Below are 25,838 nucleotides of genomic sequence, written 5' to 3' on the forward strand. Positions count from 1 at the left end.
TATATAATGGTTATATAGACAGTAAATATTGTATAAACGAATACCTTTACTGTACGTACCATTTTGTACCCGAGTAAATATTTTGAAATTTCAAATGTTAGACTTATGCATTCTTGAATTTTCATTTTGTTATTATAATTATTATCTTTAATTGGTTTTCCTTTTTGCGTTTTCATTTTGTTGTTATTAGTTTTATTTTGTTTTGCATCTGATATGATTCGGTTCAAAATTTGAGTGTATTGTTTAACCACATATTATGTTCTTAATGGTTCTTAATCTTTTGCGTTTCTTTTTTTACCCTTTTGGTTTGTTTTATAAATTAATTGTTAGCAGCGGAGCTGAGGAGCGTAGCGGATCAAATCAATCATAAGTTGATGGCTCTAAAGGGCTAGCTAACGAGGCAGTCAATGGCAATGAAAATATCCAAATGGAAATTTATGCAAATGCAAACCATGCGGCAATAATTTGTTAACAATTTGCTGCCCAATTATCGTTTTGATAGAGACAAATTAAGCCAACATTTTGATTTCATCCGTTGGAGCGTGCTTGGAGCGAGGGGAGCGCGTGAGTGGAGCGCAGGCAATGGTTAAGCTAAGCTAGAATAGGAATTATTATACAACTATGCATTGTCTCTTCTGGTTTGTGTGTAATATTTAATTGATTTTTGATTATGCCAAAGCTGTTACTGCTGCGATTTTAGGACTAGGACTAGGACTAGGACTAGGACGACCAATAAGGCGGCAAATCAAAATAATTGACTTAGTTCTCAGAGTGTGTTAAACAATTGTGCGCCACGCCTGCTGCTTTAGCTTTTGTTTTCGGTTTCCTGTACGTAATAAATATCTAACTGTATTGCTGTTTCTTTTTGTGTTCCTCTGTTCCCCTTTTGTCCGTACGTTTTCCGTCCAACCTCCTCCCTCATCATCCATATATACTTTAATCTCAACAATATGTATATATAAATAAAATCGTGTATTCTGTAAGGCATGCCTAATCAAACCAGCCGTTTTGCTAACTATAGGTATATCTGTATGTACTATACGTAATTAGCCCCTAGTCATCGTCTCGTCTGCTACTAGGAGCTTCTGTTCCTGCTGCTTCGGTGCTGAGCTGCGGTGCCATGAGCTTTAAATGCATAGGACTCGGTTTTGTTTCAATTTCTGCTGCTATTGCTGCATTTGCTCGATTGATTTGGTTCTTGACTCGACTTGAATGGGATCGAAAGCATTATCTACTGCGATTACGAGTTATATCTAAAATCTAAATGTTTTTAATCATCATTTGTTTTACGCTTTCTGTTGCGCTGTGGCGCTATGGCCTGATCTGTGTTCATTTGAGTTGGTTTCGGTTTTTGGTAACGATGTCTATATAATTGAATATGCCTCATTCATTTTATTGTCGTTATACTCTATGACTAAATTAAACCTCCCACATCATTGCATCGGCTCGTGTCGCGTCGCTCACTAATCGTAAATATCGTTTGAAGCGATTATTATTGAAAGAGAACTCAAATGAAAACTTCCTTCCTCCTCTGGTTTGGGTTGTCAATTGCTTTAATGATTGGATGAGAGGTTCTATTGCTATTTCGTTACCGTTACCGTTACCGTTAATGTTAATCGTTTATCGTTTATCTTTTATCGTTTATGTACAATCGAATACGAGTACTAAATATTGTAAATCCTATGTCATACAATATATAATGCTTGCAACTGTTAGGCAATGTACCAATATTAAATATCACTTAATTGACGAGTGTTTGGTTTCTGTCTGTTGTTGGTTTTTGGTTTTGTTTTGCGTTTGCTTCTCTTTTCTTTCGGGTTTCCCATTGGTAATTTTTGTTCACATTTTCCATATTTCGCCTATCTCTGTTAACATTTCTAATTTAAAATTATGATTTTAGTTTGGTTTTTATGTTTGCTTTTGTTTGTTTTTTGTTTTGTTTTTTTGTTGTTGCGTTTTCTGTGTAAAAATTGCAGTTAAAATCACAATTAATTTGTTGTGTGTACGTTATTTTGTATGTTCTTGGAGAAAACGATTTAGTTGGTACCATAGAATTTCAATTTACTATCAATCGCTGTCTGATTGTCTGTTGTTAGGTTTCGGAAATAGATTAAGAGTAAGTGTAGAGTAAAGTCGAGAGGAGTGTGCTCTGCTGCTTTGGAGGCTGCTGGTGTACTTCGGTTTCGGTTTTCCTCGTATAGTACTTACTATGTATGTACATAATAATCGTAAATAATCATACCCCAAAAATCCTGTTCGATGTGTAAACTTAATGCGATCACAATGACGACTTAAGAGCGAGAGAACAACACTTAAAATGTAACAAAAACACGGCAAGTTTCTTGGAAACTTGGCCCCGGGCCCCCAAACAAACCCCTATCAAAGTTGTACAAAGAAGTCACGTACATTCCATGGGTGTAAAGTGTAAATCATTATGTTAAAATAGAGTTGTTGTGGAAGCTTACTGGTTTGTTCTTTTCTTTCTTAGGAGACCACAATTGTTGCAACTTGGTTTTGATTTAAGCTACTCTAAATCATATAATAAGTTAACTAATCATTATTTCACAACAATAAAAGTTATTCGTTAGGTAGGACTGCGGTTCATCTGGCTGATTGCTGATTGATTTCGATTTGGTTTTGTTTGGTTTGGATTGGTTTGATTACGATTCAATTCGAGTTCGATACTTGTGCTGGCTGGATATATGATTTCCCGAATGGGCTTAAGATTGGATTCACTTGACATTGTTCTATGGCTTAAGATATTACTGAAGTATGCTGAAGAAGAGAGATGTATATATATATAGAGAGAGAGAGAGAGAGAGTGTGTGTGTACGAGTAAGTTGTTGGGGCGTGAGGGAGTGGATAACCAGATACTCGTATGTACAGTACATAATAATCAAATCTACTAATACTTCGCTTTTGTACTTCGAACAATCGGTAATGGATAATAATCGTTTATAGTTATCGCTAGCGCTATCGTAATCGTATTGGTAATCGATAACCGATAATCGGTAATTGTATGCGTTATCGTAGTCGTAACGAAAAACCTTTATAAATATTTCATTAAATTTGCACTAACTAATGTTATATGTACGTATGTTAAGACCTCGTACGGCGTACGCTATGTAAAGGTTATCTATCCCCTATATCTAAAAGTATAGTATTAGCTCATTAGTTTAAAATACTTCCTTTGGCATATGTACAAAATATATTCATATGTATGTATGTATCATTAATTGAGAAAATAAATCTACTTTCATGAGCCTCGATCCCACCGCGATAGTTTGTTACATATTCACGTTTGTATGTGTAAATGTGTGTGTGTGTACTGAATGCTCGAGTATGCATGTAATGCCAATCTTTTTGTAAGACAACCTTCGAAAATATCCAAGAAAATACCCCGATATGACTACGACTAAGAACCGAACGTCCGGTAAGCTATTGACATTTTTTATCCCCCTCTTCTCCGACAACGATACCAATTTGGATTCAGATTGTGACAAGCTATTCTATGATTCTGGATTCTTCATTTTTTTTTCTTTTCTTTTTTTTTGATTTGATTTGTTAATGCACGTTTTTGTTAACACAGAGTTTAATATTGATTTCTTTTCCACCTCCTGCATGTTCTGGCCATCGTTGATTGATATTGTATATAAATTTGGATAGTTCCGTATATGTATATGTATCTGTATATGTGTATATATCGTATAAAGCGACTTTTATATATATATATATATGTATGTATGCATGTATATATAGGTAATCGACTATGATAACAAAGGGGCACCCCGGCCCCGCCTATGCCTAAGCCTAAGCCTAAGAAACTACGAGTTCTGAGACAAATGCACACAGTAATCGGCATCGGATTCGCGTTCAGGCTGGAGGTTGTCAACTTGGACGCCGACCAGCGACAGCAGAGGATGTTGATGTTGATGTTGATGTTGATGAGGAGCAGACACTGATCCTGCTGCTGGTGCTACTGCTGCTGCTGCTGCCGCTTTTGCTGGAATCCTGCTGGCGACTGTTGACCGAAGGTCATCTCTGCTGGTCCTGGGCTGGAAGTGAATCTGCTTCGCTTTCTCTTGTAGCTAACGCATGCGTCTCATCCTCTGCGAGTGTGTCCATTTCGATAATTTCGTTGCCAGTTGCCTTGTCGGGATTGTAGTCGTAGAACACCTGCGATGTGTCCCCCTGCACATTCACATCGATGGGAGATGCATCCACCTCCACACCAATCGCTGTGGCTGTCGGTGAAGCAGCCAATTCCGTACTGAAATCTCCGCGTGGCGGCTCCTTGGGACTGTCCACCATTATCTGCACGGTGGGCATCAGACAGGTGTCCATGTGGCTTTCCAACGAGCCCGTGCTGATGCGTATCTGCGGCGGCTTGGGCTTCTCGTGACCGTTGCCATTGCCAGTAGAGGACAGGCTGCCCTCGTCTTCCTCCTTGTACTCCTCGCTCTCGCGGTGCACCAGCACATGGACCAGTGTGGCATTGTCCGGTCGCAGGCCGAGGGCATGCATGTGCGGATGCGTCTGCTGATCCGGCGATGGCCGCGTGACAATCACCTCGGGAGCAGGTCCCTCCGCTGGAAGTTTGGTAAAAGACAACGACTTTAGTGGGGTTTGCTCTCGGGGCGTGTATCTCACGGACAAATTACACATACAGACAAATGCGTTCTTGTTAACTCTTAAAGCGCTTTGTGCTGACAAACCTCTTTCAAGGGGGGGTTTCTTGCGTATGAAACTAGAGGCGCGCTTACGTGAGCTAGCCGACCCCCCCACCACCTGTTGTCTGTCGCTGTCGGTGGCGGATGCTGCTGTCGCAGTTGAGGTGGCGGAGGCCGCACCAGAAACGCTGGCGGAGACAGAGGCTGAGGTGGTGGTGTTGGTCGTGGTATTTATAGCAGCTGTTGTGGGTGAAAGGCACGCATTAGTGTTTGACAATTGTGGTGGGCACAACGCACAGAATAATACAAAATAGGTTGTGTGGATAGGTCAAATACAAGATACAATTACAGTTACAGAGAGAGAGAGAGAGAGAGAGAGTGGGTGGGTATACAAATATATAGAGTATGAGAAAAAACTGATAATTATCTTTGGAGAGCGAGGCGAGAGTTTACAGATTGGTTTCAATGATATGAATCACAATAAGAAGTAGAAGCCATATGGATATGATCTCGATTGATGCCTGAATTGAGATTGGGGTGCAGTGGTTTTGGTTCAAGGTGCTGTTGTTTCGGTGGTTTCAATGGCTATGTACAGAGAGAGCGAGAGATAGAGAGAGTATTTACAAATAACAAACGTTGTGAGTGAGTGAGTGATTAACTGACTGAGTGGATTGGTGGATTTGTGAATAGGCACTTGTCAATAATTACTTTTTCTATGTACTGAAGGTGAGGTTAAGCTGTCATCGACAGCATCCTGATGACGCAAAAAGAAATTATAAAAGCTTCGGCGACGACTTGCTCTAGGCGCTTCCACAAATATGCTACCGCTAATAATAGTAATAGTTAAGTAGTAGAAATAGCAATAATAGTAACAATCATAAACATGAATTGGTCAGTTCATCTGGTTTCGAATTGGAATGTGTGTAGAATGTTCGGATATGGCAGGGTATGAATTAGATTAAGGATAACATTACTTATAGCTATAGATCAAGAGCCAGCCATTGTTTCGTAGATATTTTTTTGTTTTCTGCAATTTTTCGACGACATTACATAGAAGAAAATAGTTGTTAAGCTGTACATCATTATGCATGAACTTGGATGGGGGGAGGGGTTCTGTTCTACGGGTTTTCAGAGCTCCACAATTCCGAATTTACCTGGTGAGTGTGGATGGTTGTACGGTATCAATGCTGCTACAATCAAATCAACTGAAAATATTTAGCAAAACTAAGGAATAACGATCTATTTAAGGGCAGGCAACCAATCAAAAATCAACTCAAATTGCGCATTCTCGATGCCGTAGAGCGTCGGAGTAGTCGGGTGTAGTCGGAGGTGGGAGTGGATCTACAAGTTCAACGATTTCCGGTTAGGCCACTACTTACAAATGAATAATTGTATCAAATTTGTATATTAGAACTGCAATATATTATTGTTCAGATAGTTGTTTGGAAAATTGTTGAATAGTTGTTGTAGAGAGCGTCATAAACGGCTAATGAGTATTTGACAGAGGCTTTCGTTTGCTTGAATGATCTGAGTTTAAGCTTGAGTTGAGTTAAGTTGAGTTTAGAGTCGGGAGTTTGGATGAAGAAACTAGATAAGATACGTTATTGAGCAATCGACTGGTACGAGTACTGGATAGTGGAGGAATCGATACATATAGTTATACTTAATATAGCAGAGTATATAACAAATGTGAGTGAGTTATAGACGAGAACTAAAAACGAAGTTTTGTAAGATTGCTTTTTGCATTTGATTGAGTTGATTTGTTTTCTGTTTTTTCTGATTGTTGTTTTTGGTTTCTTAAGACTGTACGTTTGTGGGTTGTTGCCAGCTAAGCTAAGCTAAGCTATGCAGCTATTATAGGATAGGATAGGAGTGATTGAGCCTTTACCTAGGTAATTCAAGCCACTAGGCTGGGAGTCACTTCTGAGAACCGCTGTGACCATATCTGCGAGCAGGGACTCATAGTTTAGGGAGATACAAGAGGATATGCTAGAAATAGGGCTTAAGTTCATATAGGTACACTGTGGACACACAAAACATTAAATTTATCGAGCATGGATCGCCGGGTATGTTATCTGGTTATTTGGTTAATTGGTTATCTGGTTGCATGGTTGTTGCATGGTTGGAAGGCGGCATGAGCATGGAAAGCCTTTCAATTTCGTATTCGTCTAAAAATTGCATTTCAAATTCATCGCAGCCATGGATACACATACACATATATATGGAACGTCTGTGTGTGTGTCTGCTGAGTGAGTGTGTGTGTGTACGTGTGACTGTGTGGATGCAGTGTGTGTGTGTGTGTGGTTGAATGTAATTGGTTGGATCTGGGGATAACTACCGTTTGCCCATCTCATCGCCCTGCTGCTTAATATCCTTAACGACATCATCGGCCCCCGAGACGAGCATCAGCGGCAAATTCAGCCAGGGCCCGGCAAGTTCACTCAGATCGGAGCCATCAGAGGCACGTGAAGACTTCCGCGATGAGGCACGACTGGAGCAGGCAGTTCCCCGACGACTAACCTGCAATGATTCGGAAAGTTATCACAAAATAGTGCTACAAATCTCATGGCGACTCACCTGCAGGTGGAAAAAGTTGAGGGCCGAGAGCTTCGATTGCCATCCTCCGGGGCTGGAAGTTTGAGTGGCACTGTCGCCGGAATTGGAGCGCTCCTTTTCATTCTTTCGCCTGCGAAGAGAAACCGATTGGAGTTAGACAATAGAATAATAAAGAGAGAGAGAGAGAGAGAGTTCAATGTGTTCAGTATAGAGGTTGGGTCTTGTGGTGTAGGGTGTAGTACCGCAAATAGTCCTTCCAGCCGGTCTGTATGGTCTTGGCCGCCTTTTCCTGGCGCTTCCAGATCCGCGTCGACGAAACAATTTCCAATTCTTTGCGCGTTGGAAACTGTTTCTTGAACTTGACATCCATTTGTTCCTGCAACTGTTTGAAGTTATCGGTCTCCTCGACATGACCTAGCACGTGCTTCACGAGCGCGTGCAAAATATCGAGACAGTGTATTTTATTACCCTTAGAGATGGGCAGATTAAATGACACTAGAGCGACATTATTAGGCTTCGAGATGCCCAATGGTGGATCGAGAGAGGCAATAAAATCGGACAGTTGCGAGAAGTGTATAAACTGGGTGGCATGTGGATCATATCTGAAATGAAATCAATTGCGAATCCATTAATCGACTTCGCTCTCTATCCACTTAAGCCGCAATCATAGCTGCTGCTGCTGCTCTTCTGCTTCTACTCTAATGGGGGAAACACCTACTTGGACCAGCGTATGTAGAACATCTCCAAGTCGTCTTCAACGATCCCGATCTCCTCTTCCTGGTGCGCCTGGTTGAAGTTCTCCAGAATGATGGCAATGTACATGTTGATCACAATCATGTAGCTGATAATGATGAAGCTCGTAAAGTAGGTAATGGCCAGCAGAGGGTGGCCGCAGTCGCCATTAGTTTGGCGGTTGAAGAAGGGATCGCAGTCGGGCGGCTGGATCATCAGCGACTCGAGCACGTCGTTCCATCCGGCCGACGTCATCAAGCGAAAGAGCAGTTGCATGCTCCGCCCGAAAGTCTGGAAGTTCACCATGTCGTCCAAGGCGCCCTGCAGCTTCACGTGGCCAAAAAGCGACATGCCCAGTATGGCATAGATGAAGGTAATCAGTCCCAGCAAGGCACCAATGTTGAAGAGAGCCGGCAGCGACACCACCAGGGCAAACAGCAGCTTCCGTATACCCTTGGCCGCTTTTATCAGGCGCAGGATGCGCCCTATACGGAACACTCGCACTACGCGCAGCAGCGTGGGACTGATCGGCAGATCGATCATGATGTCCTCCATCAGAATGCCGAAGATGGAGGCCAGCACCAGCAGGAAGTCGAAGACGTTCCAAGGAACCGTGAAGTAATGATAGCGAAGACCCACAATCTTGACAATGGCCTCTACGGGAAGAAATGTATATGCAATGGGATTAGCAATAGATCCAAGTGATTCCTTTGCTGGTTTACTGTTCACTCTCTTACCCAGACCAAAGACCGTGGTGAAGAAGGCGTTGCTCACTTCCAGGATGAAGAAGACCGCATGCGGTTGATCGTAGTGCTCGATGCCCATGGTAAGCATGTTGAGAAAAATCAGTACAAAGATCGCAATCTCGAACCTGCACATCGTCAGAGAGACACCACACACATCCATTAATGTTTTTCTTCATAGCGGAAGCTTCGGGTGAGCCGAAGTCAAGGTGCTCCTCAGAGATACAGACAGGAAAGGGGATATTTACAGGCAGGGGGAGGAGCACCATGGGTTTCTAATAGATAGATTTATAGAGAGATAGAGAAGTAAACTAGATCTAAAACTAAGTAGTACGTATATACATGCTGATTGCATTAAAACACACCAAGAGGTAAAACCCCACCCGAAACGGATGACTTGCACAGCCCCAGGACAGCTACTCATGCCCAGAGTGCGAAAGGTATTAGGTAATGGGTATCAGGTATTAGGGGAAATGTCATAGAATATCCAAGTATCGAAGTATCATAGTAAATAAAAGTGCTCTACATTTATTACTTAGAGAATTATGCATCGGGATATGGGATACGGAGAGTTGGGTGGCATTTTTGATGGTGTTTGGCCGGGTCTCCATCACTGAAGAGGCGGCAAACACCTTGGTGATGATCAAAAATGCTGGGAATTTCAAGTGTTCAAATGATTTTTATCACCAAATCAGAAACAACCGAGAGTTGTGTGAACGCCTAACCGGTATAGACAACAAATAGTTCAGTTACAGTTACAGTTAGAGTAAGCGTTAAAGTTAGTTTTAGATTTAGATTGAGAGTAGAGACGAGAGACAAGAGACTAGAGACAAGAGAGAGCGAGAGTAATAGTAACTAATAGTAGGCATAAACTATAAGATACTCGTAGGGATACGTAATTTGCTGTAATCTTAGATTGAGCTGGTTTTTAAATTGGATTTGATCATATGGTTTGTTTACCTTCTCGAATTGGATAAATCATAAAACATAGCTAAAAAATGATTTATAGGTCGCTTAATAACTTTCTGTGGTTTCTTTCGTCCCAATTTTTTCATAGCCGTGTAATAGTGTTTTTGAGATTCGGTGAGAAACATTTCCAACACTCCTCCTTCATACTATATAAAAGTGATGAGAATAGAATGAACATTTAATCATATATATACAGTCCACAGTTAAGTAACGTAACACTCTAAGCTCTAAGCTCTATATACAACTCGACACAACATTATCAGCAATACATTAACGATCGGGTGTGAGTACACATATGGATATGGAGTTTTCATTTCGTTTTCGGGATGTCAACGGATAGAATGGTATAACAATCAAACAGATCGGTGATGACGAATGTATGTATGTACAGATTATACATTTACATGAAGATATATGTATATTTATATAAAGGGTTTCGAACCATGTGCTGGGGCCCATATTTACCATAGGCCAATGGACTTACCTTCTTCTTGAGCATATTGAAGTTATCAATGATAACTCCAATGAACAGATTGAGTGTGAAGAACGATCCGCACACAATAAATATTACAAAATAAATATACGCATAGAGGTTGGCCTCCCGCTGCGGCTGCAGATCCACTCCACGAGCGTCAACGGCATCCGCCATTACCTCCATCCAGCCCTCGAAGGTGGCCACCTGGAGCAGGGCCAGGTAGCCCATGCCCACATGATCGAAGGTGATCTTCGAGTTGATCCACGTGTAGTTCTGCTCGATGCAGTCCCACTTGTCGTTCACCTCCTGCACACAATGAAAGGAGAAGGAAATATCAGTAAGTTGTGTGTTATTGGTGAGACGCACAGGACACGTAGATCCTCCTCCTGCTCCTCCTTGGGAGTGTGTGTAGAGTACTCACAGTAACTGGCAGCAATTCTCCCATTTCATTGACGCACTTGAAAAACTTCCCACCAAAGAACTGAACACCCATTATTGAGAAGATCAACCAAAAAACCAAACAAACCAAAAGTACATTGAAAATTGATGGTATTGCATACATGAGAGCGTTTACTACAATCCGCATTCCTTGCCACCTGGAATAGAAATGGAATGGATGAAATTCTAGTCATTACTGGGATGGATACTGGAGATCGTCGTCGCGTTTCTTGCATCTCAATTTGTTTTTTTTTTTTTACTTTTGCAATGGGTGCTAATTGGTTACGTTTCTGGTGCATACAAGTGGAATGATTCTCATCTAACTATTACGAGTATATCTATACATATGTACAGTGTCGTCTACTTATTATAAATTTGAGCTTATATACAGAAATTATATGTGAAGTTTAGTTTAGTTTATGTGAAGGTAGAGGATAGACAAGTCAAGGCTTCAGGCTACAGACAAAACAGAGGCGAGGAGGATGCATTGCAAGGTGTTCTAAGTATTTCTATTCGAAATCCATAAAGAAGACGAGATTGTATTAAACACTGCACAGCTCTGACGAAAGCCGGATCGACGACTGACACCGACTTATCCCAGAAATAGTAAGAGACTTAGGAAAGTACGAGTAGCAAGTAGCAGTAGTTGCAAGAGGCAAAGAAGTGGCCTACGTGGACAGCTCTTGCGTCACTGGATGCACAGATGTTTGAGAAGGTTATGGTGCAGCCTATAAACTAGACCAGCGACTGGTCAACTTACCGGGAGATGGCTCTCAGGGGTCTCAGGGCACGCAAGGTCCGCAACGAGCGCAGAACCTTCAGGTTCTCATTCTCTTCAATGAGCAGCGAGAAAACCGATACCTGAGGAATCACAAGATCAATCCGAGATTGCGGCTCAAAGTGCTATAGATATACTCACAAACACTATGATAAAGTCAAGTATAGTCCAGAAGCTCGTGAAGTACTTGGAGAAGCCCAGCGCCAGCCACTTGAGTATCATTTCCACCACGAAGATCAGGCAGAAGGAGAAGTTGGTCCAGTAGAGCACACGCTTCAGCGTCTTGTTGCTGTCCAGATAGATGTCCTCGAAGCAGAGCGTAATACTCGACGCAAAGATCAACACTAACACAAACCACTCAAAGGCCGGAGTATCGACAACCGTCAAGACAGCCGTCCTAACGCGGGTCCACTGCTTGGCGCTCGGCGTGTCCATGCAGGACATAAACCAAGGGCAGCGGAAGTAGAAGCTGCCAGTTCGAAAGGGGAAAACACGGAAAAAGCATGAGAATATGTAATTGTGGTGCATCTCAAGTACTCACTGATCGTAGCACTTCTGGGGAAAGCAGTCATCTGGCACCTTCGGCGGCTTCGCCTGCCCGTAGCTCGGAAAAGTCATGGGATCATTGTAAGCGCCCTGCGAGTTACGTCTCCCACCGACAGTGAGGTCGTCTACGTAGGAAACCAAACAATGCCATGGTTTTTCGGTCAGTCGTGTGAATGCCGACGGCTTCTGTGCCGCCTTCTCCGGCTGATCGGATTGCTCAGTCTTGTGGGTGTGGGCGAGAGCCAGGGCCAGGGCCGAGCTGGAGTCGGCGGCGCCCGAGCTGTGCGACTCGGTGCGCGCGGACTGGAAGGAAGCGGCTTTGTCTAAAGTCGATTGTGGATGCTCTATGGGGCGTCGCCTCTGCCCAGCCGTTGGGTGTGCTTGTGAGTGGCCATGGCCATGGCCATGTCCGTGACTGTGACTGTGGCCAGACCCATGGGTGTGCCCTTGGCCGTGCCCATGAGAGGGAGACGCTTGGATGCTCGTGGCATGAAAGTGCTGTTGGTGCTCGGTGAGGGCGGCCAGCGGGGGCGTGGGCGTTGCTTTTAGCGATGAAATTTGCGCCAGTGTCGGTGGCTCAATGCTCGACTTCAAGGAGGTGGGTGGCGTGGCGGGTACACCAGTGGACAATGGAAGCACGAGCTTTTGCTTCTGGATGAGCAGATTCTCGTACGAGTTGGTGCTCTTAAGCGATAGACTGTCGAGGCGCAGACTGTCGCTGTTGTGAAACTTGCGTGGCATCTTTTCCGACTCGATGCGTAGCGTGGAGATTGGCTTTTCCTCCTCCGGCAGCTCCTCCAGCCGCTCGATCAGTGAAAGCCGCTTGAAGCGATCGAACTGTACCGTAAACGGGTCGATCTTGCGGCGCGTAAAGGGCGACTGGCTGGCGCCCGGACCTTGACTGGTGGCTGCCACTGCCATGGCCTCCATGGCCACGAAGGGCGCATGGATTTGATCACAGATTTTGCGTATTTCATTCGATATGCTAAAGTCCTCGTCGATCTTGCGCTGCTTCTCCAGGCTGCGACGCTTTATCTTCACGGACTGGCGCTGGGCGGCGGAGCTGACGGACTGGGAGCGTCTCGGCACGCTGGACAGGTCGTAGCTGTCATAGGGATTGAGTGGGTGCACTACCTCATCGGCGGCCGTGCGCTCTGAGGCGCCCGTAATGATGGCAATGTGCTCCATGATCGCTTTGGTGGCCTCGTCGGCTGCCGGCGAGGGCTCCGATAGGGTGGAGAGCTTACGCTCCAGCGAGGTGGTCGAGCGCTTGATCTCCTCCAGCTCCTTCTCGAAGCTCTGGATGATGTTATCGAACTCCGAGTGCTCAGCCAGTGCCTCGCTCTCTTGCTGTCCCTGACTGGACGATCGGCACGAGCGCATTGGGTTCGACGAGATGTAGCTAAGATTGGACTTTGGCATCTCGTCGTCCTCCTGTAGGAATTGAAAGAGCTCCTTCTGTTCGCAATTGAGCAGCTCCTCGCGCAGATTCCCCCCCTGCTGCGAGAGCAGCTCGTCCTGCTCAATCGATATGGAGTTCAGGGAGTGGCCACTCGAGTGCCTTCGCATCTCGGCCTCCTCCGACTTTAGCAGCGAGCGCTGAGAGTGGCCGCTGGACTGGGATAGCCGATCCAGGGACTTCCTGTAGCTGGGTGAGCGGGTCAGCAGCGACTTCTGGTACTTGAGGTAGGCCTCGTCGTGCTCCTCGCTGCCGTAGCGCCGCGAGGAGTTGTCCTGAAAAGAGTCGCCGCGGTTAAAGGAGCCGCTCCGCTGATCGTTGGCATAGGGATCTGTGTCCGTGGAGTTGTACTGGCCAAGAAGGCGCAGCTCGATCGACTCCGTGTAGGTGGCCTCGTCCCTGGAGTCGTTCTGTTGAGTGCTCACCCCCGAGGAGACCTGGTGTTGCAGCCGTCGCTCCGCCAGGGCGAACGGAGTCAGGTTGTTGCTGTGTGTAGACATGATGGCCGTCTCGTAGGTGGGCGGCAGTGAGTCTGTAATTGGTGGCAGTGGCTGATCCTGCAGCTGGATCTGCTCGGGCACATCCGAGGCCTCGTCGTACTCGAGCCCATCGACAATTGTGTGTAGACCGTCCCTCAGGGGTATCTGGAAGCCAAAATCCGAGCCCGAGACCGGCCGATTCATAGACTCCTGAAAGAGAAAAGCGGCAAATTGGTGTGGCTGCAAGGAGAGTTAAATACTGGACACCCACCTGGTAGCTCAATCTATGGAACTTGGTCTCGGCCAACAGATTGGACTTATCCATCTCCACACCCTGGAGCTGTGCCTGCCCCTGACTTTGAGCGTGAGCCTGAGCCTGGGCCTCGAGCACAATCTGCTGGAATTTTTCGGCAAACTTCCGCTCCTTACGATCCTTACGCTCCTGCCTCTTCTTCCGTATCAGATCGCGAACCCGCTCAATACTCCTCGCCAGCTTAGACTCCTCGCCCACTTCCTAAATCGAGGGAAAGAACACAAATAGATCATTAGCCAAGATATCTAACACAGGGCGGAGCAACAAAAGAGATCGCTACAAGATTTTGGTTATTTTTTGATTAGACATTGACATCGATACAACGATATGAGTTACAATCAGAATTCGGGGTTCCAATGCATACAAAAGTAAGGTTTAAGGGCAGGCAACACAAAAGATTATCACATATATGTATATATAGCTATGTATATATTGCCTGATCAGCTTTGGGCTACTCTAGAAGTATATACAGATTTATTTTGTTTGGGATTTAGATTACAGTTTGGCTAACATAAACGAAGCAAGCAAGTTTAAAGCGAGTTTAAAATGATTTAGTTAGAAAAATTACCTTCTTCTTGAATATCTGTTTATCGGGTTTTTTAGTGTATTTAAATTGTTTCGGTTTGTTGGAATTGGTTTTCAGGTTTGGTTTATGTGTGGATGTGTGGAGTAGGTGTGTGTGTTTTGTGTGGCAAGTGGTTAAGATTAAGATTAAACGCATGGTGCAAAGTTGACAACAGAAGATTTGGTTAATTCGTTTAGAGGTAGTCAGTGCATATCAGAGATACTTAGAGACAATAGACATACATAGGCAGATACGAGTACAAGTACGAGGAGTACGAGTACCCCATAGTCAGAAAATTCGAACAGAGCCGAACCGTAGAGCCCCAACAAAAGGCCAGTCCTTGACAGACCTTGTGCTGGGTCTTGATTATAGGATCAAAATTAAATTTAAGTTTAGTTTTAGTAGAGTACAAACATTTAGCACATTTAGTAACGTAATGCAGAGTGTGATGGTTTTTTAATGGGAATTTGAGCCATAAGAGTGAAACGTAAATAGAATTTGCTGGTCCAGAACAGAAGAGTGCCAGATCGTATGGTGTATGATATAATTGTTTCAATTGTGTGGTGCCATCGGGCGATAATACTATGAGGGCTAAGAATGAACACACACACACACAGAGATTAAGGATCAGACGCACACACAAATAGAAATACCGGAAATCACATCAAAGTGCAATAAAACATTTAACATCTAACCAGCGATCGTCTGAATAAACACATATAAGTATAACTTTTCTTTTAGTGGATTGATTTTATGACAAGGAAAGGAATATTCCCTCTCCAGTCCATTCCGGAGCTATTCACGTTTAGTTGTTAGATTGTTTAAGTAACTTTTGCTGGCACACACCAAGACATACGACATTTACATTCACAAACGTTTAAAAATATCGAAAAGGTAGGGGCACGGAGCCTGCGACTTGCCTCTTTCTTCGACTTGAGCTCCTCGGAATTGAAGCTGTTGAGCAACAAGGCCAAGAACAAGTTGAGCACCATGAAATTTCCCATGACCAGTGTTGGCAGAAATATGGCAAAGCATGTAGAGGCACCTTGCTGCAAAATATAGTCAGTAAATGTACAATTTGCGTCCAACCGTCTACAAACCTCCTCTTCGGCTCGCATACAATCCCAGAGCGGTTCGATCCATTCCCCGCACAATATTCGAAAGATCATCATGAATGAGTGAAAGAAGTCATTGAAATTCCATCTGCAAATGAGGAGATCAAAGATTATAAATGAGCATATAAAAGAGAAAAAAAAAAGTTTGAGTCTTGCCTTGGCACTGGGTCTGGGTCAAACTTTTCGGGTGTGTAGTCTTTGGAGAACAATTGCATGCCAATGACGGCAAATATGTAGATGACTATGACCAAGATCAGCGTGAGGTTACCCAGCGCCCCGATTGTCGATATGATAATGCTCAGCAGCACCTTCATTGTGGTCCACGACTGGGCCAGTTTCAGCACACGCAGCTGCAAACGGAGCAAAGGTTAGACATTTCATTTATGCATTTCGATTTAAACGTCACAGTACCAGTCGCAGTCCCCTCAAGACACTGAGGCCATCGACCAGCTCGAAGATGATGTCCAGCAGACTGGCCGTGACTATGAGCAGGTCGAATATATTCCAGCCGCACAGGAAAAAGTCCTTGGACAAGGCCATCAGCTTCACAATGCACTCAAATGTGAATATGGAAGTGAAAACCTATGCAAAATAGGCAAATTTAGCATAATTTTCCGCGATACGTGGTCCACTTACCTTATTGCCCACATCCAGGGCATTGCGAAAGCTCTCGCTCATGCCGTGATGCTCCATGGCCAGGAAGGCAGTGTTCAGCACAATGCACAACGTGATGGCCAGTTCGAAGAGCGGATCCCTCACCACCTTATAGAGACAGTTCTGGACCTGCAGCCAGCTCTCGTAGTCGGCGCAGCAGTGGACACAGCGATCGCAGTTGCGGTCGGGAAGATCATCTAAAGCAAAATAAAATCAATTAAGATTCCTATTCCAACAATAAGTAGTAGGAGACTGCTTACCGATAACCACCACCTCCGAGGAGAACTCCTGATGCAGGGCATAAACGTTGTGATTCTTGATGCGGGCTATGTTCCCATTGCACTTGATGAGACGCACTTCGCGCGGGGATAGCGCCAGCTCCACGGTGGACACGTGGCCCAGCTCGTGGGTCGGATCCTGCTCCTCGTGATCGTCGACCACGCCGGAGTCATCCTGCGAGGATTCGCGATTAACGCCGCTTGAGGTGGAGCTTGCCTGACGACTGCTGGCGATTAGCTGTCCCTTATAGTCCGAGGGATACAGCATATTGGGGTTCTTCTGCGGCTCCTCGTGGAAGCTAATGCGGTTCTTGGAAGTAGCAGCCGCGGGAGCTTGGGCTTGCTTATGCTGCTGCTGCTGCTCCATCTGCTGGTATTTCTTCTGCGCCTGCAGCGTGAGGGCGGATGGACGCTCTGTGGCACTGTGACGTGGACTTGGTCCCGGGCTGGGCGTGGCTGAATGGGATTTATTGGCATCATTTTCATGGCCATTGCTGCCGTTGCCATTCTCAATGCCATTGCCATTAGTCTCTTTCCCACCTTTGGTCTTTTTTCGGCGCGTCTTCTTCTTGCTGTACGAGGCCAGGAGGACGCCCTTCCGCGAGTCGATCTTCTTCTTGTTGTTCTTGTTCAATTTCTTCACATTCAACACGGACGGATCAAAGCTGAACGTGGAATCATCGCGATGGTCCAACAAGTCCTTTTTCCGCTCCTGCAAGATGCCAAATCGGTTTGGTCAGAGGATCAGGCTGCGGGAAAGAGCTGCGTGGGCACTCACCTCGTTTGTTATCTCCGCCTCCTCCTCGTAACTCAACGCGACTACGGCTAGCATCAGGTTAATCAAGTAGAATGAGCCAAAAAACACAACCACCGTAAAAAATGTGACACTCATTGGACCACAAGTGGCCAGCACCTGCGGAAGGGACATGGATTAGCTCAGCACGATAATGGGAGCAAGAACTACACCTACCATATTGTAGACGTTCTCCCAGTAGTCCAATGTAATTAGCTGAAAGGTCGTTAGCATGGACCACATGAAATTGTCGAAGTTGGTGTAGCCATGATTGGGATTCTCGCCGACGCAGATGCACACATAGCCGAGGGGGCAGTGACGGGCGCCAGTCAGGTTGCCACAAAGCATGGGCATCTCCTCATCGTCATACAGCCAGTTGTCCGTGTCGTTGACCCACCTGAAAAAGGACAAAGCCTCAATTGGCATTCAACTTTAATCATGAAATAACAGTCCAACATACATATGCCAGTCGAGATGGGAGACGTTGGTCCACTCGGAGGGCAGCTGACGCACACACTTGTTGCGCAGCTCGCCCATATAGACCTGCAGTGCGAAGAGGGCAAACACCATCAGGCAGAAGATGGTTAGTGTCATGACCTCTGCCAGTTGACGGAAGGAGTGAAGCAACGCATTGATAATTGTCTTCAGTCCAGGCATTATGGAAACCGTCTTGAGGGCGCGCAGCACGCGAAACGTACGCAGCCCCGCCAGGTTGCCAACCTCCATACCAATGGTGGCATAGCCACTAGTTATGACCACAAAGTCCAGCCAATTCCATGGGTTGCGCAGATAGGTGTACTTGTTGAGCAGAAAGCCTTTGGCAATGATTTTGATTACCATTTCGATGGAGTAAATGGCCAGAAATATGTACCTGTGGATTGGCATATTTTGAGGTTAAACAGAGTGCGCGGACACTTGAATTTGCAGTACTTACTCAGCCTCCTCCACCGTCTCGGTCATGGCTAGGAAAATGCAATTGAACAGAATGGTGGCCATGACGCAGTAGTCGAAGAATTGGTTCGTTGCGATATAGACGCACACGCGCCGCGCTGGACTCCATGGATAGAAGAGGAATAGGCTCTTGGTGCCTGTGAAACGATGGATGTAGTTCTTGCGGAAGCGTTTCGAAACCACACAGAATGTCTGAAATTGTGTTTATTTGTTAGCGTATTTTTGCGAAAACACAGCCGGCGTCAGGCGTTGAAGAACCGTTGGAAACAGGGCTGTAAAACGATTATAATTCCACTCATCGCAAGAGATATCGATTAATAAACAATTGCACTTGATATTTAGTGGTCTGTCAAAAAACTACTCGATATTCGTGCTGTTAGAGACGGCCGCTTACAATCATTTCAGGGCTGCTAAATTATTCACAATCTCAAGATCAATATATTTTTAATTTAGTACCCTTGGAGGGATGGATATGCTCTTATTAAGGAAATTTGGGCCATTCACTGGAACAATGCAAAAACTAGTCAAACTATTCTTAAGTTTTCTCAGCCAACTTTGGCAGGTATTCGATACCGAGAATGAATATGAATGAACGCTGGGCCTTCGAGCCAGACCTATAATATTGTGGCTATAGCAGAATGTAAAATATTATATACGACTGTTCCCTAATTTCAAGTTTGCGCCCACTGACAATTAACTTTTGTTGGCGGCTATAGCCACTAACCAAATAGTATAGCGCTATAGCACAACAATATCGATATGCATGGAAATCAACCATACACTCGATATCTAGCCGCCAGACAGAGAACTACTCGATATTTGTGCTGTCAAAGCCAGTGTGACCATTTAAGGTATATTTTATACTTTTCAGAATATTTTGACTACGAAATTGAGTTTATTAAAAATGTACGGTATGTATATAGGTATATTTGATTAACTTCATCGGTATATTAAATTTCATTTTTAGAGTATACGCAAAAGCATGTTTTTCAAATATCCCTCGAGGACATTCTATAAAATTGTAGCAGTAGCAGAATATAATATTATATAGGACTGTTTCCTAATTTCAAGTTTGCGCCCACAAATCATTAACCTTTCTTGGCGGTTATCGCACAACAATATCGATATGCATGGAAATCAACCTTGGACTCGATATTTAGCCGGCTGTCAGAAAACTACTCGATATTTGCGCTGTCAGAGCAGTCACTAGGCCTTCGAGCCAGACTTCCGCTCCACCATCGTTCTTTCGTTCTCAACCAGTCAAACCGACCAGAAGGAAAATGAGAGCTAAGGTAAAAATCTGAACACCAAGTGAATTAAAACTAAAAGACTCATTGCAAGTGCAAAAAACTTAGAAGTGAAACTGGATGCTGATTTAGATTGCCATTTAATTGTGCTTTTGTCTCGATTTCAGTGGCGTAAGAAGCGTATGCGTAGGTTGAAGCGTAAGCGCAGAAAGATGCGTGCACGTTCCAAGTAGACGCAGCACAGCACCGTCGTCGACCACTAAATGGTAAGTGCCCGCTTGTCCAGAGGAGCCCCAGCGACACGCAAAATACTAATTTGCCGTTTTCTGCTCGTTTCAGGAACTTTTGACTACAAGCACACTACTACTGAAACATGCCGTCGGGGCACCACATTGAGGCCCGAAAGTAATTTTGAAAAACTGTTTTACACGCAAAACAAGAAAATGTGCATTTAATACACTTCAAATTTCACGTTTAAATTGTTTTTAATAAAAATTACTGGATTTTCACAAAAGTTCCAACCGAATCTAATCATGTGTTCTTAATAAAAAGAATGGAAGAAAAAAGAAAGCGTGCTGCCTCAACTTAACCACATTTTTATCTCATGTGTATGCGTTAGTGCACAGAGCACGTTTTGACTAAAATGTAATGCTTTGTTTTCGACAGTTTGATTATTGTGGAATCTAGTTCGTCTTGGAATAGCAAGTAGTTTTCGCTCAAGTTTGGAAGTTAATGACGCGGTGCCGGCAGACAACTGGAGAGTGTGGTCGCTTGAACCAAGAAGATTAGTGAGAGTGAGTAGCGTTTGGCGGTCGACGCCGCCAAGTACCAAAACCAATCCGACCCAGTCGACGCCCGAACCGACTGACCACATTAAACATTGATTATCGTGCCCACGGCCAAGGCAGTAAATTTCCACTAAATCGGCTAATACAATTATTCAGACCATGGGCTGCTGTTGCTTGCCCGTCCCTGCCTTGCTCCTTGGGAGCGCGTGTCGTGCGCTCGTCAGATTGGCCGGGCTGCGCTCCGTTCCGTTCTGCTCCTTGGGCACCATTCGGAAATATCGATTTGTTTGCTGGAGGGGAAACCAGAGCGAGCCGAGCGATGTTCATTAGCGTCTTCATTTCTTCAATTATATATGCAGATGTGCCAATCAGAACAGCCATGCTAAGGATGATGTTTCTGTCTGTCTGCCCGCCACTCCCCCACTATTCTGAAGGTCGTTTGTCACTGTAATACACACATAAACGCCGCTCAGCCGAGTAAGCAGAAATTTAATGTAACAAGCAAAAATTACGATTGGGTGGCAGTTTGCCATTTACCATTTTGTGTGCCTTTTCTGTAAATTTGCATGTGCCTTTGGTTACGCTATGCTGCCGCTGTCGTCGTCGGCGTGCCCTCCACACCACACCACATCCACCCAGCCCTGCCCAACCATTCCAAGGGTGGCGAGTGGAGCTGTGGAGGATAAGCATGTGTACTTTTAAGTGCACGGAATGAAAAGTTGTGTAGGGTCTTGTTCGGGCAAACATGCGGTGTCTGTGCCTGTGTCTGTGGCTGTGTCTTATCACTGGAGCAGACAACTGTCGTCGCCATCGTTTGCGAAGTGAGGCAAGGCAGTTCAGTTGTTTGCTTTGCCTGGCCGGCACTTGCCACTTGCATAAAGAGTGTCCCATTAAATGCAATTAAGCACTTTGATTCTCCTCCGCCCGTCATCTGTATAGGTTTTTGTCCCACAAACACACACTCACACGTGCATGAGTAAACATTGCATTGGCGTTGCCAATGGACGCGTGTAAATGTCCGGCAACATTGCGGCACATGTTCTAAACAGAGATGAGCAGTGTCGTGATTTTACAGTCACGACTTGGTCTTCCAGTGACTGGATCAAGCATTGTTCGTTATTAACTTTTGGTTGACTAAGCTTTAGCAAACAATAAGATTTAATTATAGATTACCACAGACTGTTTGCCTATTATTTGACTTGCGAGTGCTTGGCCCAATCGATAAGGAGCATCACTCGATATCAGGTGGGTACTTGGTCACAGGCTGGCTCATCTCCCATCCTGGTCACTTGCATGTTTATTTTTCCAGAGCCGGTCTATGTATGTGCCGTTATTTTAAATTATTTCGCCACGACACGTGGCATGAAACGCCGCCAAGTCTTGAGTACACTTGCATGTTCGTCTATAATTTGTCCTTTTGCGGGCTGCTGCGGCTGTGTTGGCCAGTTTTGTTTGAGTCACGTAAATACGGTTGTCAACTTTGCCTCTCCACTGCCCCCAGAGTCCATACCGAGTCCACCCCGTGCATGGCATGACCCATATTCCCGCCAGGAAAGTTCATGTGAGTGGTGTGTGTGTGTGTTTGGTTCATTGTTTTCCGTAGCTCCAAAAATTTATTCTCAATTTTGAAATTTAACGAGCCCGCGCGACGGCATTTACGCTGATTTCCTTTTTGGCTTTCGAGAGGGCCACGAGGGCCGTTCTAGGCGTTTCCATTAACCCCCGCCTCTGTCCGCGTGCCAGTTAAAAGTGCATTTCCACTTGTGCACACACAATGCAAATGCAAATGCAACAAAATCAACAGCAAAAACAAAAACAAAAGCCAAAGTCGCGTCGCGTTCCATTTCCGTTGTGCCACTTGCAGTTGCAATGCCCTGCCCATGCCCATGCCTGTGCCCGTGCCTCTGTCCTGCCCCTCGATTGTGGCCCCTGGCTTGGGACTGGGTCGCGTCTGTGTGTGACTTTTTAATTAATGGCAATGGAGGCCAAATGGGGTGGCAGCAAAGGCTTTGCTTGGCCTGGCTTGGCCCCGGCACATTTTGGGTCTGCAGATAATGGATACTGAGCCACTTACCTCCTCGTATATGAAGGTGTCAATCTCCTCAAGCGGCTTGCCGTACATATCCTCCGGAAAGGGCTCAAACTTTCGCGGCAGCACGTCCCCATCCTCCACGGAGGCTTTGGTGCGTGGGTGGAAGCCGTACTCACGCACCAGCTGGATGTGCCGGTTCTCGTGCTTGACCTGCGACCTCTGCGTGTAGGCGACGACCTGGTGTTTGGCAACAGCTGAAAGGAGAGGAAACACAAAGATGATCAATGGTTGATTGGTTTAGTATGGTTTGGTTTGGTGAATATAATTTCCACACCCCATCCCACCCCAGTTTAGCTAATCTGTCTCCGTTCTATTCCAGCAATCAGCGATAAATAATATGAACGACAATTCGGCGGCCGTCCAAGTGCTGCAGGCATTAGGCGGAGGTGTCGCCGGCGGCTTGACGCGGAGCTTGGTGCAGCCGTTCGATGTGATAAAGATTCGCTTCCAGATGCAAGTGGAGCCGGTGGGCAAGCACGAACACATGTCCAAGTACCGGGGTCTGCTGCACGCATTTGGCAACATCTACAAAGAGGAGGGACTGCGGGGAATCTGGCGTGGTCACAACTCCGGCCAGGTGCTGAGCATTAGCTATGCAGTGGTGCAATTCTGGTCCTATGAGCGGTTCCGAGTCATGGCCCACAAGATGACCTTCTTCGACGACCGACCGCTCCTCTTGTACTTTCTGTGTGGTGGATTGGCCGGCTGTCTGGGCACGATGGTGTCCCAACCCTTCGACGTGATCCGCACTCAAGTGGTGGCCGCCGATCCCAGCAGCAAGAGGAGTCGCATGAGTTCCCTGAGAGGTGTGCGCTTTATTGCCTCAACGGAAGGCCTGCGAGGCTTGACCCGTGGCATGTTCTTTACCCTGGCGCAGATTTTCCCGCTGGTGGGAGCCAATTTCCTCATTTACAAATACCTCAACGCCCTTGTCCTCTTTATCGTGAAGAAGTCGAATCCCGACCACAACATTCCCGGCTTCTGTCTCTTTGTCAATGGAGCCCTAGCCGGTGTGGCGGCCAAGTTTCTGGTGTACCCCGCCGATCTCATCAAGAAGCGTATGCAGCTACATGGATTTCAACAGGATCGACAGACGTTTGGTCGGAATCCCGTTTGTCCGACGGCAAAGCAATGCTTCATGAACACCCTAAAAGATGAGGGCGTCTCCGGATTCTATAAGGGCGTCAGCCCCACGCTGCTTAAGTCTGGAATATCCAGTGCCTTCTACTTCACCATCTACGACTACATTAACCGCTACGTCATCCATCCCGCACAGGACAGGGAAGAGAAACGACGGAAGGAGGAGCTGGCCAAGATGGCCGAACCCAAAAAGGCCAGTTGGACCTAATAAAGATGCCCATGTGGGTGATGCCAGACAGAGACTCCCCCTCAAGTTGAAGCCCAACAACCCACAGACACACAAACAGATCCAACACACACGGGAAAGGTTTAAATTATTACACTAACATGATTTATTTTGTACATCGGCAACGTTGTGGACCGGCAGAAGGAGCCGGGGGAGCGAGCAGTTTGCCTCCTTTCGATGTGGACATGTGGAATGTGGATGAGCGAACGAGCCTGACGAGAGTATATAAGTTAAAAGTCCAATGGAATTGGGTGAACTTGTGGGAATGAGCAATAGACTAGATGACCGGATGGCCAATGCGGGGCAGCAGAGCCTACGACCAGTTGGAGCCAGATCCCGACCAGCCACCAGCTGGGGGCGAGTAATTGTAACCGTCTCCGCCGCCGGAGGATGCGCCGCCATGGGAGCCACCGCTGTATCCTCCGCTGGATGCGACAGCAGCAGTCACCACCTGGCTATCGTAGCTGCTTCCTCCGCCAGAGCTGTAGCCGTGTCCTCCAGAGCTGTAGCCTCCTCCACCTCCACCTCCTGAGCTATAGCCACCGGAGCTGTAGCCTCCGCTGCTGTATCCGCCCGAGCCAGAGCCCGCGCTGGATGCAATCACCGCAATCTGGGCATCATCGTGTCCGCCAGAGCTGTAGCCTCCTCCTCCTCCTCCGCCTGAGCTATAGCCTCCCGAGCCGTAGCCTCCGCTGCTGTAGCCGCCAGAACCCGAAGAACCGTGAGAGGAGGAGTCAGCGCTAGCTGCAATCGCCGCAATGTTGGCGATGGCATGGCCAGAGTCGTGTCCGCCAGAGCTGTAGCCACCGGAGCTGTAGCCTCCGGAAGTGTGTCCACCAGAGCTGTATCCGCCGCCACCCGAAGATCCGTGGGAGGAAGAGCCAGCTGCAGCTGCAATAGCCGCAATCTGAGCATCATCGTGTCCGCTAGAACCATGTCCGCCAGAGCCATGTCCGCCGGCGCTGTAGCCACCAGCACTGTAGCCTCCGGAGCCATGTCCACCAGAGCTGTAGCCACCTGATCCACCGTGGTTCTCGGTGATTATGGCATAGGTACTGACGTGTCCTCCGCCTCCACCACCACCGCCTCCATGGCCACCGTCATGGGAGTGAATTTCATAGCCACCTCCGCCGCCACCACCTCCATGGCCACCGTCATGGGAGTGTATCTCATAGCCTCCTCCGCCGCCACCGCCTCCATGGCCACCGTCATGTGAGTGAATCTCATAGCCTCCGCCGCCACCTCCGCCTCCGTGATGATCACCATGATCTCCACCGCTCTCGGGAAGGTGGATGCGAATGTGGACGTGCTCCCGTCCAAATGAGGGCTTGCCCCACACCGCCGGACTGGCGAGCAAGAGCGCGCTCAGCTATATGGGGGCATTGAAGGGAAAGATGACACTATTAGAATCGGAAGCGCACTCGCTCGCAGATCAGGTGAGTGGAGTCCACCGCCAACTCACAATAAAATAAGCTGCCATTTCTCCTGATGTCGAAAGTTGCCAAGGATTCGGATTGTAGCTCGCCGGCTGCTGGGCTACGAACTATGTGACTGGAAATGATTCGGCAATCGTCTCTGCGCGCTGTTTTATACGCGCCGCGCGCTACGAGCAGAGCTCTCGAGCTCTGGAGTTGAGGTTATGTAAGTGGTGCTGCGCGACGGTCGCTGTGGCAAGTGCAGGCGATAATCTCTCCGACGACGAGCTGAATTGAGCTGAACTGAACTTGTGGCATAGGCAGGGGGAAGGCGGCTGCAGTTGGAGTTGGGGCTGAGGCTGAGGCTGGGGCAAAGCTACCACCAACAAGCACGACCCATTGAAGGCCACATTGTT

The 25,838-nt window shown here is 46.4% G+C and overlaps 3 protein-coding genes and 1 long non-coding RNA gene across 8 annotated transcripts in view; 2 read left to right on the forward strand and 2 right to left on the reverse strand.

The window, feature by feature from the left end:
- Window positions 1-294: 294 nt before the first annotated feature.
- The window catches only part of LOC117582441 (sodium channel protein 60E), a 29,451-nt gene continuing 3,907 nt past the window's right edge, over window positions 295-25,838 (reverse strand). The window contains exons 2-28 of one of the 5 annotated variants that reach the window (XM_034270152.1): window positions 22,624-22,835; window positions 18,498-18,706; window positions 18,024-18,434; window positions 17,741-17,960; window positions 17,549-17,683; window positions 16,753-17,482; window positions 16,475-16,689; window positions 16,250-16,420; window positions 15,995-16,188; window positions 15,824-15,926; window positions 15,644-15,772; window positions 14,727-14,741; window positions 14,117-14,359; window positions 11,903-14,055; window positions 11,503-11,830; window positions 11,344-11,444; window positions 10,567-10,741; window positions 10,155-10,451; window positions 9,662-9,816; window positions 8,696-8,829; window positions 7,945-8,614; window positions 7,469-7,828; window positions 7,248-7,356; window positions 7,009-7,190; window positions 5,379-5,497; window positions 4,668-4,910; window positions 295-4,589 (exon numbers count right to left, since the gene is read on the reverse strand). In XM_034270152.1, coding sequence (XP_034126043.1) covers window positions 4,036-4,589; window positions 4,668-4,910; window positions 5,379-5,497; window positions 7,009-7,190; window positions 7,248-7,356; window positions 7,469-7,828; window positions 7,945-8,614; window positions 8,696-8,829; window positions 9,662-9,816; window positions 10,155-10,451; window positions 10,567-10,741; window positions 11,344-11,444; window positions 11,503-11,830; window positions 11,903-14,055; window positions 14,117-14,359; window positions 14,727-14,741; window positions 15,644-15,772; window positions 15,824-15,926; window positions 15,995-16,188; window positions 16,250-16,420; window positions 16,475-16,689; window positions 16,753-17,482; window positions 17,549-17,683; window positions 17,741-17,960; window positions 18,024-18,434; window positions 18,498-18,706; window positions 22,624-22,835 — 8,567 coding nt within the window. In that variant the 3' untranslated portion in view covers window positions 295-4,035. Of the gene's footprint in view, window positions 4,590-4,667; window positions 4,911-5,378; window positions 5,498-6,558; window positions 6,692-7,008; window positions 7,191-7,247; window positions 7,357-7,468; window positions 7,829-7,944; window positions 8,615-8,695; window positions 8,830-9,661; window positions 9,817-10,154; window positions 10,452-10,566; window positions 10,742-11,343; window positions 11,445-11,502; window positions 11,831-11,902; window positions 14,056-14,116; window positions 14,360-14,726; window positions 14,742-15,643; window positions 15,773-15,823; window positions 15,927-15,994; window positions 16,189-16,249; window positions 16,421-16,474; window positions 16,690-16,752; window positions 17,483-17,548; window positions 17,684-17,740; window positions 17,961-18,023; window positions 18,435-18,497; window positions 18,707-22,623; window positions 22,836-25,838 lie in introns of those variants that run through there. The other 4 variants (XM_034270161.1, XM_034270183.1, XR_004573718.1 and 1 more) reach the window with 4 other exon arrangements.
- On the forward strand, window positions 19,685-20,287 carry LOC117582554. The gene is made up of 3 exons (XR_004573726.1): window positions 19,685-19,806; window positions 19,929-20,027; window positions 20,101-20,287. It is a non-coding gene; the product is annotated as an uncharacterized LOC117582554 (long non-coding RNA).
- LOC117582544 (mitochondrial thiamine pyrophosphate carrier) lies at window positions 20,400-24,027 on the forward strand. Its single transcript, XM_034270356.1, has 2 exons — window positions 20,400-20,555; window positions 22,961-24,027. The coding sequence occupies exon 2, from the start codon at window positions 22,979-22,981 to the stop codon at window positions 23,987-23,989; it is 1,011 nt and encodes a 336-aa protein (XP_034126247.1). The 5' UTR covers window positions 20,400-20,555; window positions 22,961-22,978; the 3' UTR covers window positions 23,990-24,027.
- LOC117582537 (glycine-rich protein DOT1) lies at window positions 24,090-25,574 on the reverse strand. Its single transcript, XM_034270345.1, has 2 exons — window positions 25,470-25,574; window positions 24,090-25,376 (listed from the first exon to the last, which is right to left on the reverse strand). Exons 1-2 carry the CDS (start codon window positions 25,485-25,487, stop codon window positions 24,321-24,323), a joined length of 1,074 nt encoding a protein of 357 aa, XP_034126236.1. The 5' UTR covers window positions 25,488-25,574; the 3' UTR covers window positions 24,090-24,320.

This window comes from Drosophila guanche, unplaced genomic scaffold (genome assembly GCF_900245975.1).
Source record: "Drosophila guanche unplaced genomic scaffold, DGUA_6, whole genome shotgun sequence".
Classification (NCBI taxonomy): domain Eukaryota; kingdom Metazoa; phylum Arthropoda; class Insecta; order Diptera; family Drosophilidae; genus Drosophila; species Drosophila guanche.

What these genes read in the sequence shown, in the direction of transcription:
- LOC117582544 (XM_034270356.1), top strand. Translation starts at nt 22,979, where the DNA reads ATGAACGACAATTCGGCGGCCGTCCAAGTGCTGCAGGCATTAGGCGGA.